The sequence below is a fragment of the Marmota marmota genome, unplaced genomic scaffold, assembly GCF_001458135.2.
Source record: "Marmota marmota marmota unplaced genomic scaffold, marMar, whole genome shotgun sequence".
In the NCBI taxonomy this organism is placed as follows: domain Eukaryota; kingdom Metazoa; phylum Chordata; class Mammalia; order Rodentia; family Sciuridae; genus Marmota; species Marmota marmota.
Genome location: NW_026000142.1, coordinates 79,929 through 100,070, shown reverse-complemented (window position 1 = coordinate 100,070; position 20,142 = coordinate 79,929). Strand labels below are relative to the sequence as shown.

General features: G+C 37.7%; 1 protein-coding gene across 1 annotated transcript in view; it reads right to left on the bottom strand.

Annotated features, from left to right (window-relative positions):
• Positions 1–448: 448 nt before the first annotated feature.
• Positions 449–20,142, bottom strand: part of Pon3 (paraoxonase 3) — a 27,968-nt gene continuing 8,274 nt past the window's right edge. The window contains exons 3-9 of the mRNA XM_015488223.2: positions 18,576–18,631; positions 14,584–14,749; positions 9,155–9,281; positions 5,785–5,985; positions 4,577–4,658; positions 4,200–4,328; positions 449–1,363 (exon numbers count right to left, since the gene is read on the bottom strand). Coding sequence (XP_015343709.1) covers positions 1,205–1,363; positions 4,200–4,328; positions 4,577–4,658; positions 5,785–5,985; positions 9,155–9,281; positions 14,584–14,749; positions 18,576–18,631 — 920 coding nt within the window. The 3' untranslated portion in view covers positions 449–1,204. The remainder of the gene's footprint in view (positions 1,364–4,199; positions 4,329–4,576; positions 4,659–5,784; positions 5,986–9,154; positions 9,282–14,583; positions 14,750–18,575; positions 18,632–20,142) is intronic.

Sequence of the window (20,142 nt, the reverse complement as noted above, 5' to 3'; positions counted from 1 at the left end):
ACATGCCCTTAATTTCTGTTTTTTTCTGTGTCCCCTGGTGGCTATGATTTTGAAACTTAAAATATGATGACTCACTATAATATTATGCTGGGCCATTCCTCTCTTAATGAAAACTACAAAGTCTTACCATCTACTCTGCTACAAAATTTTTCAGCAAAACTTACGTCTAGCTGAGCAATGTTCTTTAGGATATAAAGAGGTCTCCACAACTCCCCATTCCCAGGGGAGGAGAAAAAAACATCAACCAACCACCTGCTTAATAAGGAGCTTGAGTGCACTGATTATCTTTAATGATTTGTCAAAGGTTGCCTTGATTTTTGTTTTGTAAACAAGAAAGGGATGCTTGTGTTTACTGTTATCAAACTAAGGTTGGGTTGGTTCTTAAGATGGGACTTTAGATCAGAACCATGTGACTTTTTCAGAGACGTTAGTGCCAAGTCCGTAGGAGGATGCTTAATAAGTGTTTATTGAATTAACCTGTAGAGCAAGCTGAGAGCAGTGGAAAACAAGTGCCCTGAGCTCCCATCTCATGGTTCAGAGTCAAGCAGCTCAGGAACACTTGAAATACAGGTATTGGTACAAATAGTGACCTCATACAGGTAAATACATCACCCCTGTCCTTGTCCTAAGGTAGCCAGTGAGGCTTTGCTCTGTCACATTTCCCAGAATCTGATTCCCTGTGTGTCTACTGGGGAGAATGCATGTTCAAGCAGGGCCTTGGGTAGTCTCATGATGCCAGTTCTTGCTTTTTGCTGTAGACTGGGACACTTGAGTAACATTTGGTGCCCCACACAATTGGGGGAAGAGAACAGGAATTATAAATGCTTGAACATTAGCTCCTCTCGTGATGTGGACTGTAGGAGACTCAGAACGTCACAGCTTGTAGGAGGCAATTGTGTTACACAGGTTCTAAGGGGCTATAGGTGAGCTAGAGCCCTCCATGGCCACAGCCCATGTATTTTACTGTAGAATGATATTGGGGATGCTTGAAGAAGAGTGGAGCAATCTGACTTCTAGTTGCACTGTCATTAGGTGGCTTGAGATTTGGTGGATGTTATGTAATCAATTCTGTTCTTTCACCTCTAGCCATAAGAAAAGCAAGGCACACCTTTGATGGTATGTGTTATTTGTTTACAGTTCAACTTATTATATAATTGCACGTTTACTTTCATCAAACATGTAGATTCTTTAGAATACCTGCAATTTAGAGTACACAGTAGAGAGCTTTGTGAAACACTGTGCCTATGAGAATTTTTCCATGGTATACAGAAGCCACTGACGTCCCTTGAAGCACAGAGCCATTATTGGCATAGATGGTGCTCACCCTGGGCTGATCAGACAAAACATTCTGGATGCGTAGTACCTGTCAAGACAAGATCACTCATTAGTATATTATATGGGCAAATGGCTATCTAGTGATATTTTCTTTTCCAAATATACCAGGAAAAAAAATTTTTTCAGAAATTAATAGGCTCAAATCTGTATATATTAAATAATCTTCCATCTTCTGACAATAGCGTTAATGTCCTAAGAATATCTAGGTAATAAAATGGATTGCTTATCTGACATTAGCCAAATTATTCAATAGAGAGCTTGAAAAATTGTGGTAGTTTAGTCGTCCCCTATGGAAGGAGGTTAGACATAGCGAACACTCTTATCTAACTTGCAAGTGGGCAGTGGTTTTCCTTCTGTTGGGGAGGGTCTTGCCTTTGAGCCTAAAGCATGAGGAAGATAACATGGGACAAAACAGAAAAGGAAACCCCAGTCGGCCACCGAAGTCAATCTGGTATGGGGGTGGTAGGTAGTAGTCATCATGGCTGGACCCCTTCACATCTCCCAAGTGGCTAGGGAGCACAAAGAACGCAGACTACTTTGGAATCCCACCTAATATATTAGTGACTAGTGCTGTTATTGATCCTCAGGGTGAACATCCTTAACTTTGCTAATCAGTAAATAAATAAGCACTCAGGTTTCCAAACAGCCTGGATAAAGTTCATTTAAGCAGAACATGACAGAAACTAAAGGAAAACAATCAGAAATTAGTGAGTGAAGAGTCTACATAAATACCTCCTGTTAAAACAAAGTTTAGGGTTTAGTTTTGTTTCATCTTAAGGAAGATCCTGCAACTTCATCTCAAGTTTATTACACAGCACTCACTCAAGCTTGGATTTTACACAGAAAAAAAAGGGACTCTACTGAAAGGAAAGGGTGTCAGCAACTGTGATGAAATAAATCTTATCTAAAATAAACAAGTGCTCAAACTTGAAAACAGAGATGTGAAAAAAGATCCTCCTTCCCAATCATTCTATGGATTCTATTTGCACTTCCTTAAGGCAGATGTTGTGGCTGGACTTTTGTCACAAAGTTATTTATATCTGTCACTTGGGTGGGAGTGGCACCGGCACAGGACACACACCTGAAATAAAGATAGCTTGCTAGCTCAGTGTAAGGATTCTTCAGATTTGAAGCTCAGGCTGGAATTTAGTTTCTTTTTATATTTCTTGGTGCTTCCTTCCCCCCCCCCCCTTAGTTGTTTTATTTTATTTTTAAATTTTTAAATTTTTTATATTTTCTCCATGTTTTTTTTAATTGCTGCATTATAGTTGTATCTTGGTGCTCTTTTTAAGAAGCAGTGACTAATGTTTTAATTTAAAAGAAAACAATTTTAGCTGAAAAACAGCAATATTCTTTAGCAGAAGTAATTGTATGTTCTAATTTACCCACTGGGCCAATTACCAGGCTAGGATTTAAATTTCAGTTTCCTAATTCCCCAAACCTGTATTCAAATGTTGTATCTTCCTCCAAACCATACCTTCTCAATGAGGTCAATTCTGATCTCTGTATTTAATATTCTTAACAGTGGTCTACCTCATGCTTTGAATATAGTCCTTGCTGCTCTGCCACTGAGACTTATTTTAAAATGGACATTTCCCTCCCCCCTTTTCTCTCTTTCCCAAACTAGCAAGTGAATTTCAACCCTCCCCCCTCTCCCATCAGGGAATACCTGGAATGTAGCCTTTGAATCACCTCTTTAAAATTTCTCTGTTCCCCTTGATGAGCAGAATCACAACCTCTCGGACTAGAGTTCCCTGTGTTTCTCATTTGCTAGCAAAGCAAAAAAATCTTTTTCCTTTTTCTCAAAACTGTGTCCTGGTTATTAGATTGGCATCAACCCAGGCCTTGTTCACAGAAATCCTGACCCTCTTTGCCCTGCTGTTCTGTTTTGCCCATAGAACTTCGAACTTATGATATAATTTACTTATTTCTTATGCTTGTTGTTCATTGCCTGCCCTCATCTCCCTAAGAACAGGGATCTTTGTATGTTTTATTTTCTGACCTGTCTTAGGTATAAGAACAATGTTTGACATGTTACAAGTGCTCAGTAAATGTCTGTGAATTAATCAGAGGATGTGTGCCAAGGATTTGTAGCTCCAATTACATTCACTGGAGGTTTTTTTTTTTAATTCTTAAACTCAGTGCCACAGAAAATGCGATGCTTTATGCCATTGTTTTTAATGCTGTAGAAAATTCAATGACTTAGGTGATTGTTTTAGAAGTGATTTTTTAAAAAAATATTTATTTATTTTTTTTAGTTATAGGTGGACATAATGTCTTTATTTTATATTTATGTGGTGCTGAGGATCAAACTCAGTGCCTCACGCATGCTAGGTGAGCGCTCTACCTCTGAGCCACAATCTCAGTTCTAGAAGAGATTAAAAAAAAATGCAAATAAAACCTTTAAAATGAGACATTATTTGACATGATCGTATCTACAAGCAAAAATTCATTTAATTTTGAGACTTTCATTTAAACACTCTTATTTCAGTCTCATGTTAAGGAGTCTGAAAGACGATACTTCCATACTCATCTCTCTCTTTGCCTAAGCAGAGGACCTTTTCAGAGCCCACCTTTTGGTTGGAAACACTATACAGCAATTTGGATCTATATGAATTATTAAGCTCATGTTTTCTCATTACTCCCAGCAGCAAATCAAACCCTTGCAAGGATGAAATATGTTGCCTGGCATTAATGTTATATTGGTACCTGGTGATGTGAAAGGACTATTCTGCCTAAATCTCTACACTTTTCATTTGTAGAATTTGTTCAGTTTTGGAACATCAAGTATGACCCACATCACCTCAATAAATTGTTCATTCTTGCAACTTTACCTGTGAGCTCAGTGAAATATAAGCACTTACTTCTGACCCTGGGGGATCCTCAGGGTTATAGTTCAGCAACTTCATGGCATTAGGATGGCATCCTGCCAAAATATCTCCAGTGTCAGGATCAACAGTTAAGTTATCCACCCAGGTGCCCAACTGTATTACCTATCAACAAAGAAGAAGTTGTGGAGACAATTTTCAGTGTCATTCCTATTCTCCCCACCTCCTACAAGCTCTTCCTGAAACTTGAACCTGGCATTGGCTTTGCTATTTCACTTGCAAAGCAAAAGCACAGTCTCACCCCACCAGCATTGCTCTAAAATAGTCATAGATGCTTCAGTCAAGGAGCACACACCTGGGTGGAGTGTGAGGGTTAAGCATGCCATGTTGTAGAGCAAGCTAGGGTATTTTACCTTCAGTTGAGTTAAATCCCAGTTATCATGCTTTTCCAGTATGTGAATGTTCTTATCTGTTATATCAGCTACATAGATATACCTTTAAAGTAAATAAAAAATTTACATTTGAGCAAGTAGTAATGAGATATGACACTAACTCTTTTTTGAAGAAGAGATATAAACATTCACATTAGTTTGAAGTACCACTGAGATGCTTTTCTAAATTACAGTAAAAGAAGATGATGAAGTGGTATTTTTAATATTCTTGAAATGTTTTAAACAGGCTTTGAATATGAAATAACAAAACTGGTGTTTTAGATGATATATGGGCTCAATTTTCATTCTGAAGAGTTGCAATTTTTTCCTTACCTCAAGTAGAGGTAAAAAGACTTCTTATAAGACTACAGAAAGACCAACGCTTGAAAAAAAGTCTCAGGTGACCATGAAGCTCAATCATAATTTTTTTTGAAAGTGAAAAAATACTTAGAGGTATTTTTCCACTAAAATCATCTCTGTTTATTATCTCAAATTTATATCTTCTTATATTCTTGTTACTTCTCTTTTGTAAAGTCTTCAATTGTGGGGGCTGGGGATGTAGTTCAGTGAAAAAGCACCCCTGGTTTCAATCCCCCAGTACCACAGGGAAGGAGGGAGGGAAGGAGGGAGAGAGAGAGAGAGAGAGAGAGAGAGAGAGAGAAACCACTTCATTTTAAAAATGCTTATAAAGAGTGTTTCCTCATAAAATTTCATGCTGCTTAAATTAGTCATTGAAAAGTCCACTGTTGTTAATCAGTAATCCCGAAAATTACATAATCATAATGCCCAATCTAAGGTGGACCTCCTTCCCTAATGAGAGCTTTTGGGTAACTGGACATAGTATTAATGGTTAAATACCTTCTAGCCTCATCAGGGTCAGGAGTATTGCATACTTACTCTGCTTTACAGTGTATTAAAAAGTATATTTCTAAAGCCATGTAAGAATTTGGAACAAGAAGGAGTCTTTTTTTTTTTTTTTTTTTTAATGCTACTCCTCCTCTAGTAAGAGAGAACTTGAAGCACAATAAATATGGTTTGCTTGAGATTACACATTAGTGTGTACCCTGGCTACACCTGATCCCTCCATTCATATACTAACTCTTCAAGCCTGAAGAAACAATTTCCTCTTAAGGGAAGAAGTTTGGCAAAATGTCAAGGGCAAAAGGTAGAAAAATTATAAGAGCGCATACTTATGGTCTAGTGAGGCTGTGATTCCATTGGCAGAACTAAATCCTTTGGCTACCACTTTGACCTCTTTGGGGCTGTAGAAAATAACATGAGTCCAGTGCAGATCCAAGATCATCTCCAAAAGTGCCAAGAAGAAGTTGGTGAAATAGTGGTCTCTGGTGGCATAGAATTGTTCTGGCCCAAGAACCACAATATCATTCACACTAAAAAGAGAAACAAAAAAAGGTGGAGGGATGCATGGAGTACTTGAATATCCTGACTATTGCTGAAATTGCTAATATCAACAAAGATGAATATGTTCCTCAGTTTCAAAAAGTAGACATGAATTACTATGGATTACAAGAATCTCACAAAAAGTACATGATTTTGCATTGCCATGATAGTTTTTTTTTTAAGCCACTTATTATTTTCTCACCATACCTTCCATTTCTTTTGGTAAAAAGAAAGAAAATATACAAATAAACCTCAAACTCCAAACTCTATTGACTTATAAGTGTGGATAATGATTATCTGTAGCAGCCATAATTGTCATGGTTCTGCTCCTTTAGGAATTAGACTTCTTTGCATCACTTGAAGTTAGGCACAGACATATGACTTGCTTTGGCCAATAAAATGAAATATGTGTGGCTTCCTGATGGAAGACTTTGGGAGCCAGTGGGTGACCCATTATGTTTCCATAGTAATGAGCAATTTTTCTGATGATAGAGAATTGTGATCCTCCTATAGTCCTAAATAAGAACAGTATGAAACTGAGTCCCTTAATCAGCAACATTGGGTACGAAGCATGAGGAGTTAGGAAACAAAAATAAAACAAAACTATGTGGTTTTGAGCCTAAGTTTTTTTTCCTGTTATCATATCCCAACAGAATCCATCTTGGTCCTTATATTTTTCCCTGAATAGAATGAGTTGCAGGTGATATTCCTTCTTTTGACCTTCAATATCATTAAAATTCTTAACTGGAGCAAGCCTTATGCTTACAACCAGTAAAGATGGTAAAACCATTTCCATTTTGGAAAAAGAAAAAAAAATAGTGACTTGAAAAAAAAAGAAAGATTAAAGATTTTTAGATTAAATTTTAGGACAGGAAATTTGGGAGGAATTGGGAAATTCTTTGAGGTTTTGAAGTATAATAACTTTTCCAAGGTCAATGGGCTTTTCATCTTTCATATCTCTGCTTAAAGGGTCCTTCTTCCAAAAATCCTTGCCTGACACCATAAATTATGTTAACGTCTTACCTGACACCATAAATTAAATTCCTTCACAATTTGTTTCCATAGCTCTCTGTTCTGCCCCTTTTACTTACTTGGTCTGTGTGGGTATCAGGGTACCTCTCATACTCCTCTTTACCTGCCTTGTTCCAGCAGCAGAGCTCTACTTCAACCAGTTCTGTGTGGGATCTAACAGGTTGCCCACAGGGGCAGCCTAATTACCTCATGCCTATTGTGGGCCTCTTGCCTCCCACTTCTGGCCTTCCAACATGACATCAGAGCACAGGATATCACCCGACTAGACTTGCATATGCACAACACGGAAGGTCATGGAGGTAAAACCCCTTAAACCTATGACTAATGGGAGATGAGGCGGGTGGATAAGCTCTTTTCTCTTTCTTATCTTCGCCCGATTGTTCTGAAATGAGGCTTATGTTGCTTACTAGAGATAAGCCTATCATTTCAAGCAGTCCATTGTATTTAGCAGAGGCTGGATTGAAAATGGATTTGCTACAGTTCTCCCCATATATGAGTTTCCCAGTGCTGTCATGACAAGGTACTACCAACTGGATGGCTTAAGACAACAGACATCTTTGCCTCACATTTCTGGAGGTTAGGAGTCTGTAATCCAGGAGCTGGCAGGGCCATGTTCCCACTGAAGTTTCTATGGAATGATCTTTTTCTGCCTACTTCAGCTTCTGGTAGTCCCTGGCATCCCTTGTGTATCTGTCTTCTTCCAAGGATACCAAGAGTACACCCCACTGCAGTATGACTTCACCTTTAATTGCATCTGCAATGACCCTACCTCCATATTCTGCGATACAGTGGATTAGGATTTCAACCTATCTCTTTTACTGAACATGATTCAGCTCATAACATTCCCCCTGTCTTGCTTCAGGTGGGTCTTTGACATGTGCGTCCTGGAATTGAGCTCCCTAATAAAGTGGTCACATACCAGGTTTTGTCTTCAGGCTGTGCTTTCTTGAACTCTTCCTGTGAGTTCATTTGCTATTGCATTTGATCCTCACAATCCACAAATTAGATAAATCAGGTCAATGAGAGAATTCTCATTTTATTAAGAAAATTGAATCACCAACTAAGTTCCTTGTCCACAGTTTCCCAGCGACCCTGTGAAAGTCCTGGTCCACTGTGGCTCAGAACCTTGCACAATGCATTATGGGAAAAGTTTAATAATCTCAACTTCTCTAACTTCTTCTGGCCTCTGCTTTTATTGCCTTCAAATTCCATAGGGAGAAATTCACAATTGATGTTGAGAAAAGCAGCAAAGGAGAGGAAAGTTCCTCCTTTCCTTTCCTTGTTTTTCTGTCTCATGGAGAAGTCAACCTTTATTATTTTAAAACCAGTCCTTTAGCACTGATCCTATTTTACATAAGAAAAATTCTTCATTGTTTTGTAGCACACTTAAAATAGGTAGCCCATCCCCCCCCCAAAAAAACCACCTATTTTTCTCAACGTAATGAGAAAGACATTCATTGCTGCAATTGAAAACTTTGCTTTGAATTCAGATGGATCTAGATTTGCATCATGGTTATGACAGTTTTAAATTGTATAACTTGAGAAAGTTACCTATCCCAAAACTTCTTCAAGACTAGATTCAGTTTCCTCATGCCTATGACTAAAAGCTATTAAGCTGTTGAGAGAATTAAATCATGTCTGGTACACAGTCAACTCTTAATAGATATAATTTTATAAGTGCCTATGAGCTTTTCTCAAATTCTACTTGAAAGCTCTGATTGAACAAAGAAATGGCCCATCTGGAGGTTGGTTATAACACCCAGTGGGTGAGGCTCACAGAATGCAACCTACCCAGACAACTGGAGAAGGGAGTAGGTGTTTAAAGAGAGCACAATGGAAGGTATTGAGTTGCTGTGGTAAAGAGGATGAAATTAGAGCTGGGAATCTAATTGAGCACCTTTATGGGATTAAAATGCTTTCAAAAAGTTGGAAAATATAGGGATATTCAATACTGAACACAGCAATTTCTAGTGAGGTGCTGGGCAGTGTCACCATGGGAATCTTAAGAGAGCTTTAGAAAAAAATGCTACAAAACAAAAGTTTAAGAAATCCTGCAGAATCAAAGAAAACAAAGCATACAGTGGAGGTACAAAATAAATAGAAGTACACAATACTTTAATTCTATACCTCTTGAGAAGTTCGTGCTTTATGGTTTTCAGGTGTATGAGAGAACGTTGTTGTTCTTCAAATTTGAATATCTCCACAGTGGACTTCATGTGGGGATGATTCACAACGTAGAGATACACCGTGTGGTCTAAATGGGAGAAAAAGCATAATTTTCCAAGAGGTTTTCCTATATTGCAACCATTATTAGACTTGTTTTAAAACTTGATCACCTCTGAGGGTTTTTGTTTTCAGATGGGGTCTTTCTATGTTGCCAGGCTGGTCTTGAACTTCCAGCCTCAAGTGAGCCTCCTGCCTCAATGTTTCTCATGGCTGGGACTTCAGGCATGTACCACTGTGCCTGCTGCATAGATTTTCTTCATGATATTGCTTTTGGGCCTCACAGTACCTGATTAGTAATTAACACAAATACTAGAATCTCTACTTTTTTTTTGTTTTTGATTTTGGAAATGAAGCTCAGATAAGGAGTGACTCAGCAATTTCACCATCATCAAGTGGCAGAGCCTATCACAGATATTTGTGCAATGATCTCTTGAGCCTCACATGTATATACTAACAGGAAGGTACAGAATGACAATGGTGCATAAACATGGGTGTAGTTTCTCCAGGTGACCTTCAATAAGTGAGTGCAAAAAACAAAACTTTACTGAGAAATGTCTATGTGTGTGGCAATTGTCTATGGTACAATGCAAGTTCAAAAAATGTCAGGGCAGTGTAAATACCTTCAAATAAGCAACATTTCCCATCTAGACAATGACCTTCTGTTACAAGTCAACTACCTGAGGTTGCAATAACAACATTTAGTTAACCCAATGGACATGGAATGTAAATATGAAAGTCGAAGAAAAACTAGCCTATTCCAGGTATTACCAACCTCAAGAATGTTAGCCTACCTGTTTTCACTTTGGAATGTATGATTGAGGGTAGAAAGCTGACCTCAAAGAGCACTGTTATCGGACCGTCAGGAGCTCTAAGTCTGATGAGCTCTGGATTTTTAGAAGGACTGGCTCCATTCTCCCATTACAGGACCTGTTATGTGTTCATCTTCCCTATTCCCTTCCTCAATGCAGTTTCCAATCACATGATGGAACAAGCCTAAACCTGAGATGCAAAGTTTATACTCAGGGTCTCTGAAACAAGTTGGGCTCTCTCATGCAAATTAAGGAAAGGTGCACCCTCACAGGTGAATCTTTTGGTCTGACCCAGATGTGTTTCAAGACTTCGCAAACAGAACATGGATTGGATTTCAACCCTCAAACAATCTTTTGATTGAATCTTTGAACCAGACTCTCTTGTTGGACAGAATTGTGAATAACTATTCATGCTGTCTTGGTTTTACCCCTTTTAGCATCTCTACTTGAGCCTTCTTTCCATATAAGTTATGCTTAGTGAGGATACTTTTGTTCTCTCTCTCCTCATTTCATCCCTAGTTCTATGTATAACATTTTGGTCATATGAATTAAATACAAAATAAAGGTAGGGGACTAATAAATAACATAGGCTGTTAATCATAACACACTTAACTTCTGGAAAATTGATTATATGACTAAGAGTTAATCTATTCACTGGTCTCATAACAAAACAAAACACCCCTTACCCCCTTTTTCTCCCCAAAACTCTACTTCTAACACCATCCTATGCAGTGAAGTAGCTCCAGGCTAAGTTCATTTAGGACATCTTCTCCCATGAAACATCTTATATGTAGCACAGTATCAGGCAAAAGTGTTATGGTTTTTGGATTATTTAAATAGAGCTTGATGCCCTAATTCACCCCAGTAAAAGATACAGGATTAGAAGACAGACTACTGATCCCAGTTTTCGATTGGCCAGTTACTAACAATAGAAATGAAGTCACACTTCATTGCTCTTCTCTCAATTCCATTTTATCCATCTATAAAATTGAGTATTAACATGTGCTCTACCTGTCCTGCAGGATCCATTCGTTTATTCTTCTAACACATATTCACTGAGTACCTGCTGTACATCAGATAATGTGCCAGGAATCCAACAATGAACAAGTAACCTGTGCCTTTATGGTGATGGTGATTATAATTTAAAGAAAACAAGGAAAGACAAAGATAAACAAAAGACAAAGAACACTAGAGTGCCTTCTTCATAGAGTGTCACCCACTCAAGAGTGACTATTAAGCTTGGATCTGAAGATGTGAAGAGGTTTCTACAGAGCAATAGCAGGAGAAGGAAAGAAAATTTTTGTTTGTTTGTTTGTTTTTTGTTTTTTTACATTAGTGATCATTTTGATGAGTGTTGAGAAGAAATATGATAGGTATGCAACCTGAACCAAGATGGTGGAAAGGCTTCTCTGGGAAGGCAATATAAGCTGAGACCTGAATGATGAAGAGGAGTAAAGCCGGAAGTGCTGAAAAGACATTCATGGCAAAGGAAACAGCAGATGAAAAGACCCTAAGGCATGGGTATGACTAAAAGAAATTCAACTTGGCTGGTCCAGAGAACCTGTATCCAGTGAAAATGTCTCCATCTTCAGCACACAGATGCCAGAATATGTAGGGGAAGCATCCAGGAACCCAGGTTGTTCTGGAGATTTGGGATTTATCCTCAGAGTAATGGAGAGTTTAAAAAAGGGAGTGACAATCATATTTGTATAGAAATAAATCTTGCTAAATGTATGGAGGAGGTACAAGAAGGAAGGTACAGTAATGGAGTTAATGCAAAAATCCAGGGAAGTCAAGTTCAGAGCTTAGACTGGGCTGATGCAGCAGGATGGGGAGAGGTGGGCAGATTGCAGAGATATTTGAAAGGTACATCAGCCAGAACATTATAATGAGTTGACTGAATGGGTCAGAGAAAGACAGAGTGTCAAGGTTGGGCCCAGGATCTTATTTTTAAAAATAAACTAGAATAGATGAAAATGCTTTGTAAACTATAAAGCAATGCAAAACTGTTGGGCACAATTATCTTTTAAAGAAAGGCTTGTTAATCAAGTAACACAGAAGATTTCAGGGATTATTTAGCCTACTTACTAGCCTAGTGTTCAAACATTTTAGAGGTCTCCGTTTATTTGAAAATGAACAAATTTAGTCTGGGTTGTGGCTCAGTGGAAGAGCACTTGCCTAGCACATGTGAGGTACTGGGTTCGATTCTTAGCACCACATTAAAAAATAAATAAATAAAAATTTAAAAAATGAACAAATTTATGTTAGTGTAGACCAAAGGAATTGAACAAAGATACATTGAATGAGTGTGTAGAAACAATCTTTGATCATTCTTTTTTATTCATTAAAATCACCCTCAGCAAATTTCCACTTAGCAATTCATTGGAACTCCAGTAGATATTTGGAAAAATTAAAATGTTTTTTTAAAATTCTGAATTATACCTCTTCAATTTGGTCTTCTCTTCATGCAGACACTATTAGTGATTTATTTTTTTTTGGGGCGGGGGGACAGGGATTAAACTCAGGGGCACTAACCACTGAGCCACATCCCCAGCCCAATTTTGTATTTTATTAGAGACAGGGTCTCACTGAGTTGCTTAGCGCCTCACTGTTGCTGAGGCTGTCTTTGAACTTTTGATCCTCCTGTCTCAGCCTCCTGAGCTGCTGGGATTACAGGCGTATGCCACCGTGCCCTGCTTGCTAGTGATGTTTCACCATTCTTTTTTCTATCGCTTAATGGAAACACACATACATAAAATTTAAATTAGTTTGGAATTATGAACTATGAACAAGTCAAATATAATATTGAAAAATGCTATTTTTAAAGTATCACAATGGTTTAACTATGCTGTGCTTTTATAATTATAATTCCCATATCATTAGATTTGGTCTTTTAAAATGTAAAATTGAGTGTGTTTTAGTACATTCACAGAATTGTGCAACTGTAATCACTATCTAGTTCTAGAACATTTTTATTTCCCAAAAAGAAACCACATACCCATTAGCTGTCACTCCCTATTCCCCACTCTCCTTGCCTCTGTCAACCACAATGTTGTTTCCGTCTCTATGAATTTGCCTATTCTGCTGGGATTGTAGGCATGCGCCACTGTGCCAGCTGGGTACAAGTTTGTGTGTGGATGTTTCCACTTCTCTTAGGCACACACTGAGGAGCAGAGCTGCTGAATCAAATGGTAACTCTATGTTTAACATTTTGAGGAACTGCTAGATTGCTTTCCAAAGTGGCTGCACCAGCAAAGTGCGATGGTCCCAGTTTCTCCATGGCCTTGCCCATACCTGTTATTGAAGGTCTTTTTATTATTATTATTATTATTATTATTATCATCATCATCATCATCATCATCATCATTCTATGGTTGTGAAGAAGTAATTCATTTTAATTTGCATTTCCTGAGTGACTTAGATGGTGGACATCTTTTTACATGCTTATTGGACATTTGCATAGCTTGTTAGGAGAAATGTCTTCAGATCTCTGTTCCGCCCATTTTTTTTTTTTAACAGAGCCTCCTTCATGTTAAGCACGTGTTGTACCACTGAGGTACATACCCATCACTTCTTATTTTATTTTGAGACAGGGTCTTGCTTAGTTGCCTAAGTTGGCCTCAAATTTGCCATCCTCTTGCCTCAGTTTCCCAGATAACTGGGAGTATAAATGGGCACCACTGCACCCGGCTCTGACCACAATTAAATTGTGTTGTCTTTTCGTTGTTGAGTTGGAAAATTATGTATTCTGGATACAAGATTTTCATCAGATATATTATTTTGCAAATACTATTTTTCATTCTTTTCACTTTTTCACTCTCTTTATGGTATTTCTTTTTTGCTCAAAATAAATAATTTAATGTTTTCTGAGAACATAATAGATATTACTACTTCCATGCCTTTATTCACACCCTTTTCTCTACCTTCTCAAATATTTCCTTTATACAGTCCTTCTCTGAGAAGCCACCCTCAGCCACAAACCATCAGTTAAAAGCTCTTATTTAATCCAAAATGTGTCAAATGCCATTTTATATATAGAAAATAATGAATCACTACTGAAACTCTAATGAATATTATAACTTACCCAATATTTATTTTCAGTTTTATTTATTAACTTGCTAAATGTTAATTATTTAAGAGAAAAAAATCTTGATGGTGTTTTTGAGGCAGAAAGGTTTTTAATTTTCATGAGTCCAATTTATCTATTCTTTATTTTATGTCTTTTTAATGCCACACAATTGTTTTCAAAAGGGCTTCAGTTTATGTGTTAGATTTCTGAGAACAGTATACAAAGAGGTTATGGTAGTCAGATAAGTAAAGAAGTAGATAGGTGAGAGAGACAAGGACCGGAGCCCTAATACTAGTCTTCCTTCTTTGATGCACTGTTAAAAAATGTTTTTATACACATTTAGACTTTTACAAATATTGTATAGCATCTGCCCTTTTCTTTAACATAAATGTAGGTAATGCATCAGTTCTAATTCCTTAATTTCCCCTCATCCTTAATCATTCAGGCTTTACCTTTGTCGATGAAGGTACTGATCCCATGTGGATTAAAAAATTTTTCGTCAAATCCATCACTGATTTTCAGTGCTTGTGCCCTTGGGTTTTGTTCGTTCAGATCCATCAAGTAGATTTTTCCTGACGCATCTGGTGCAAAATCTGGCATGCTTGGATATTTTAATCCCTTTTAAAAAATAGAGAATAGGTATGCACACATATACATATTAAAATAACATTTTCATGTAGAAGCTAAAAATCTCAAAGCCAAACAAAAATGTTCAGAGTTCTACATTCATTTAGATATCTGAGGTTTTCGACATGGTCAGCTCTTGCCCTTATCTGATTTGTGGGTTACCAATGTCATCTCAGCATTGGCTATGGATATGCGAAGAACCGTATTCAAGATAAGGAAACATTTTTAATTTAGAAAGGGTAGGACAAAAATTATAAAGCAAAAGGCCAGACTGCTTTGTTTTGTGTATGTCCCTTGGCAAGCCTACTGCTTAGTTTCCTCATTTATAGAGGAAATTGAAATTTGTGGTTGCTAAATATTCCTTATTCCTCTTTATTTTGAATGGATAGTGTTATCTCCTACTCTTCTAAAAAGACAACACCACTTTTTCCCAATTACCTACTTTTTCTCTCGGTTTCTTCAGTTTTACCCATTCTCTTCCTTTCTCCCTCTTTTCTCAAGGAAGAAGCCTCCCTCTTCTATTGTTACATTGACATCTTCCACCTATTTGCTTGTTCCCTGTTCTCTAGGGCCTGTCTTTAGAAATCATGACTTCTCTCTTTCTCTTGCTGTATTACTCATTTTTCACCAATAGCTTCTTCTTTGGCCTGAAAAAAAATTCTCATATTTCTCTTTCCTTGAAACAAATCTCCTAAATTTACTCCAAATACATGTTTATTTCTCTTCCCTTCACCATCAAATTTTTCAGAAACATCACCTGATTTGCTCCAATCCTCAATTCCCTGAAATCAGCATTCTGCTCCTGCCAGCTGTAAAAATGTCTCCATGAAGTTCTACCAATGGTCTCCAAAATATTTTACTTGACAGCCCTTCTATCTTTCCTTCCTTGCATCTCTGAGGTACTTGACATTATATGTCAAAAAGTCAAAGATAGAGTTTAGAGATAGGAATACTGCTTCCATTCCTCCCCGCTTGGATTTCTTCCTCCTTCTGTCCTCTTCCATCTCTTTTCCCTTCTTGCTCTTTCCTGGTAGGTCTCATTCGTAAGATTTCAGGTATCTCCTCTGCACTAATGACTTTCAAATGCATGTTTACCTATAACCTGTCTTTTTGGTGCTCTAGCAAATACCAAATACCACCTAAGGGCAGCTCAAAATCAATTTGTCAAAATCCAAGTAAATATCCTCCTGTTAAATTCTTTCTCTCATGGATATTTATTCTTCTCTTAAGGACATCACCATTCTTACAATATCAGGCATTCATAACATTCGATCTTCAAGTCCATTCTATCTCCAGAGCCAATTGTCTCCAGGCCTAGTAGCTTAGAGAATGGGAGCACTGGAAGAAGAAGAGCGTGAACATCTAGTCTCTACGTCCCCTTTCACCTGAGGAAAATGAAGTGCAGAGAAAAGATTTGCCTAAATCATCCTGATCATTCACTGTACTGCCTTTTTCTGCCAGGAAGAAAAGTTCTGCCTCTTTCTGCAGGAAGAAAAATTTGAGAGTGGAGAATATTGCTCAGGAAGATACCTCAAGTACACCTCTGTAAACACCTTGGTAGCCTGGAGACAGACAAGGGCACTGCCTACTAGGGGAAGGACTAGGTGCTCTAGAAATGACTCAGCCTGAATTAAGTGTAACAATGAATAAAACCCTTCTGATAAAAGGCCTCACACTCACCATGGTTTCTGTTTAAGTTAGGTGAGAATTAGTGGCAGCAGTCCTACTGTGTGCTAGTGATGAAAGGTAACTCTTTGCATACTATAAATAAACCCATGGAAATGGTGACAATCATCTGGAGATGCAGGCAGCTTGTTTTCCACAACAGACTACAGGTATGTGTGGACAATCATCGAAATCCTCCACTATTCTCATTAACCACCCCATGCATTCAGGAAAATTCAAGTACCCACCTATGCCAGGGAGTGTGTTAGGTGCTGGGTATGTCAATGACCACTTCAAAGTCCCGGTTCTATGAAACTTGAAGTCTAGTGATGCAGCAACAGGCCAGTACATCAGGATGTATGGCATATGAGAGCATTAAAGTTCAGAGGACATGGGGGGCCATAGAAGAGAGTCCATCCAGCAAGGGAGTGCTATGGAAGACTTTCCTGAGGAGGTAGAGTGTCACCACAGTGAGGTCCACGAACAGGAGTTAGCTGGCAAAGTGTGAAGGAGAGTAATCTTGCCAGCAAAGAGAAGCATGCCAAGTCCCAAGTCAGGGAAGAAAATATCTTGTTTGGCACCTCTGAATAGACTAAAAATATCTACTGTGCAAAATTACTCCCTAAATCTGTAGCTTCCAAACATCTGGGATGGCAAGAAGAGGTGAAAAGGAGAGACCAACAAGAACAAGATCTTGAATGTGTTACAGCACAGAAAGATTAGAAACAACCAGAGCATGATCCTTAGCCTCTAAGAATAAGTTATTTGTTAGTGTGAAAAAAGAGACTCATTATTCAGAAATTCATGTTAACATTCCTCATGTAATATTTGAGATGAAAATATCTTCTTTCTGCCCAGTAATAATTTTGAAGCTTCCTTACAGTGAAAACAAACAAACAAAAAAAGAATACAGACAATATGATTGATGTATGTACATTCCATGTATGTATTATATATCAAAATTCATTCTGCTGTCATGTATGACTAATAAATAAATAAATAAATAAATAAAAATTAAAAAAAAAAAAGAATACAGGAGTAATAACAAACATTATTTCCTAATAGCAAAGAAATTTCCTAGCTACAGAATCATCATTTTTGAAGGTCTGTTTGGCATAACACTAAAAATTCAGCTTGACAATAGGAAATTTAGGTCAACAAAGTAAAATCTTTTCTTTTTTGATTTTGGAAGAAAAATAAAGAAATAAAATCCCAACCATAAATGCCACCACCAGCGGTTTAAAATCCAAATGAGACCTCCCCTGTACTTTACCATGCATAATTCAGAATTTAGAATTTCAGGACATGGTTACATAGGTGCCTCATTTTTGGCCAAATATGTTTAGATTTAAAATTCATGTTCTCTTGTGATATTTTTAATGGCCAAATGGAATATCAGACATTTAATTCTAGCAATAAAAATTCATTCACATTAAAAATATGATAAATCCACTTATTCAAAATCTTAAACCCAATTCCAATATGTACAAGTGCATGATAATCTCAAAACCCATTCCAACTTAACAAATACATGATAATTTTCAACATTTCACAAGGATGCAATGGTTTTGCTTATTGATTTTCAGTCGCTGGCATAATTTCGAGATCATTCCAAACTCAGAACGGTGGTATTAGAAACAAAATGTAGGTTCTTCTCTACTTCTGTTTGAATGACGTGGAAAGAACGGCAAAGACTCTGAGATGAAAAGTGCTCAGGGTTTTGAACTGAGTTAACATTCAATCCACTAACACAGAGCTCCAAACATAAGCAAGCAAAAAGAATGCGAGTTCGTGAGAAGATGACTACCGGAAACAGACCCAATCCATCAGGGCAATGATGGAGACGGTCAGCAACAGGACAGATCTGAAGATCAGCCTGGGAATCAAATGGAAATCAATACACATTTATTGAGATCGTAGTGAGTGTGCAGCTGACCACAGGGAACTGCCCTGCATGGGGCAGTCAAAGCTGGGCATTCCTGTGGTGTTCTAATTAGCCCTCCAGATTCCTATTTGGGCTTTTTTTAGTTGACTTGTCTACCCAGAGGCGGGATGTGAGTATGGGGTCCATCTGGCAGCCCTAGCTGACAACATTAATGCACTGTCTATACAACTATTGATGTGAGCATCAGAACAGCCTGGATATACTCACATTGGAGATAAAAGCCAGCCCACTAGGAAGTATATCAATATCTTCAGAGCCATTTTCTGTAAAGAAAAGAAAAGAAAAAAAAAATCAGAAAGATGCATATATGAAGGTTTAAAAATAAATCTCTTAGTCCAAACTTTGAATGTCTTTTAGAAAGTACACTGACTTTTCAACCATTTACTTGGGAAACTCTAATATAGTTTTAACTTTCAGGAATCCCACAGGCATGCTACTGTAGAAGAACGCCTGAGTCAGACTCCTCAAATACTACATTCTTTTTTTAGAACTAATTTTCAAGATAAAAGGTAAATAACTAGAAAATAAATTTCTATCTTAGATTTATCTTTGAAATAACAATTTTCAGGCTATGTCCTGAGAGATTCGGCTTTATTCCACATAGAAGGCTTGTCTACAGACTGAATGATAAAATCTGGAAAGTCATAATTGAGAAGTTCTGTTATAGGCCTCTCTCTGAAGCATTCCTCCTCTTTGAGCTTGTTGAGTTCCCCAAAATCTATCATTATACAGCATATTGAGAAATTACTAAATAATTGTTTTCTGTTATAAACAGCTATAGGTCTTAGGATAAACTATTGAGTATAAATGAATTTGAAAGAATTTAATCAGATATCTCATTGAGAACTGCTCTTGAGCTTTTTTTTTCCCATGGAAAGAAGCATATAAGATAGAAATTTTGGTTGAGAACAAGATGAAAAAGGGGCTGGCATGGTTTATGGTAGGGAGATAGATCCACTCAAGACCTGGTCCTAAGCAAGCAGGACTGATACAGAAGGCAATGGGCATCTAGGTTGGTGAACTATATTCTACAAATATCAGAATCAATGTGTACCATGGGCATATGTTCTTAAAAGCGTGAGGTACACCCTCTTCCACTAAGAGATAAGATCTATCATCTCTCCCCTGGAGCCTAGGCAGACCTTTGTAATTGCCTTTACAAACAAAATGAAGCAAATATAATGCCATATCCAAGGCCAAGTATCCTAGCCGTAGCTGCCCAAGGGCACACACACTCATGGTCTTTCTGTATCTGTATGTCTATCAATTCTATCTCTTTCTCTCCTAAGGCATCTTGGGATCCCTGAACTGAAATGTAAGAAATATGTTTATTCTAAAGCTACAGAGGAAAGAATGCAGAGAAACCACACAAGGTGGAGAGAGAGATATCACAGGAGCCCCAGAGGACTCCTGTTCCCAGCTCTTGAGTTGCCTTCGTGGATGCAAATAGAGCAGGTGAAATGTCCCCATCAAGTCCTGTCCAAACTGCAGTCATAGGGCTGGGGTATAGCTCAGGGAGTAGAGCACTTCGCTAACTTAAGCAATGTCTTGGGTTCAATACCCAGAACCATAATAAAACTATGAATTATAGTCATAGTGAAATAACTGTTTTTTTTTATGTCACTAGGTTTTCAGGTGGTTTGATAAACAGAGATTAGAACTTGTGGAAAAAGGTTACCTAGGGAAATGGATTACTAGGTTGTCACTTGGCAATTGAAGGAGAATGGGGAGAATCTAGGCAATGAAAGTGGGACGAAACCAAAAAAAAAAAATG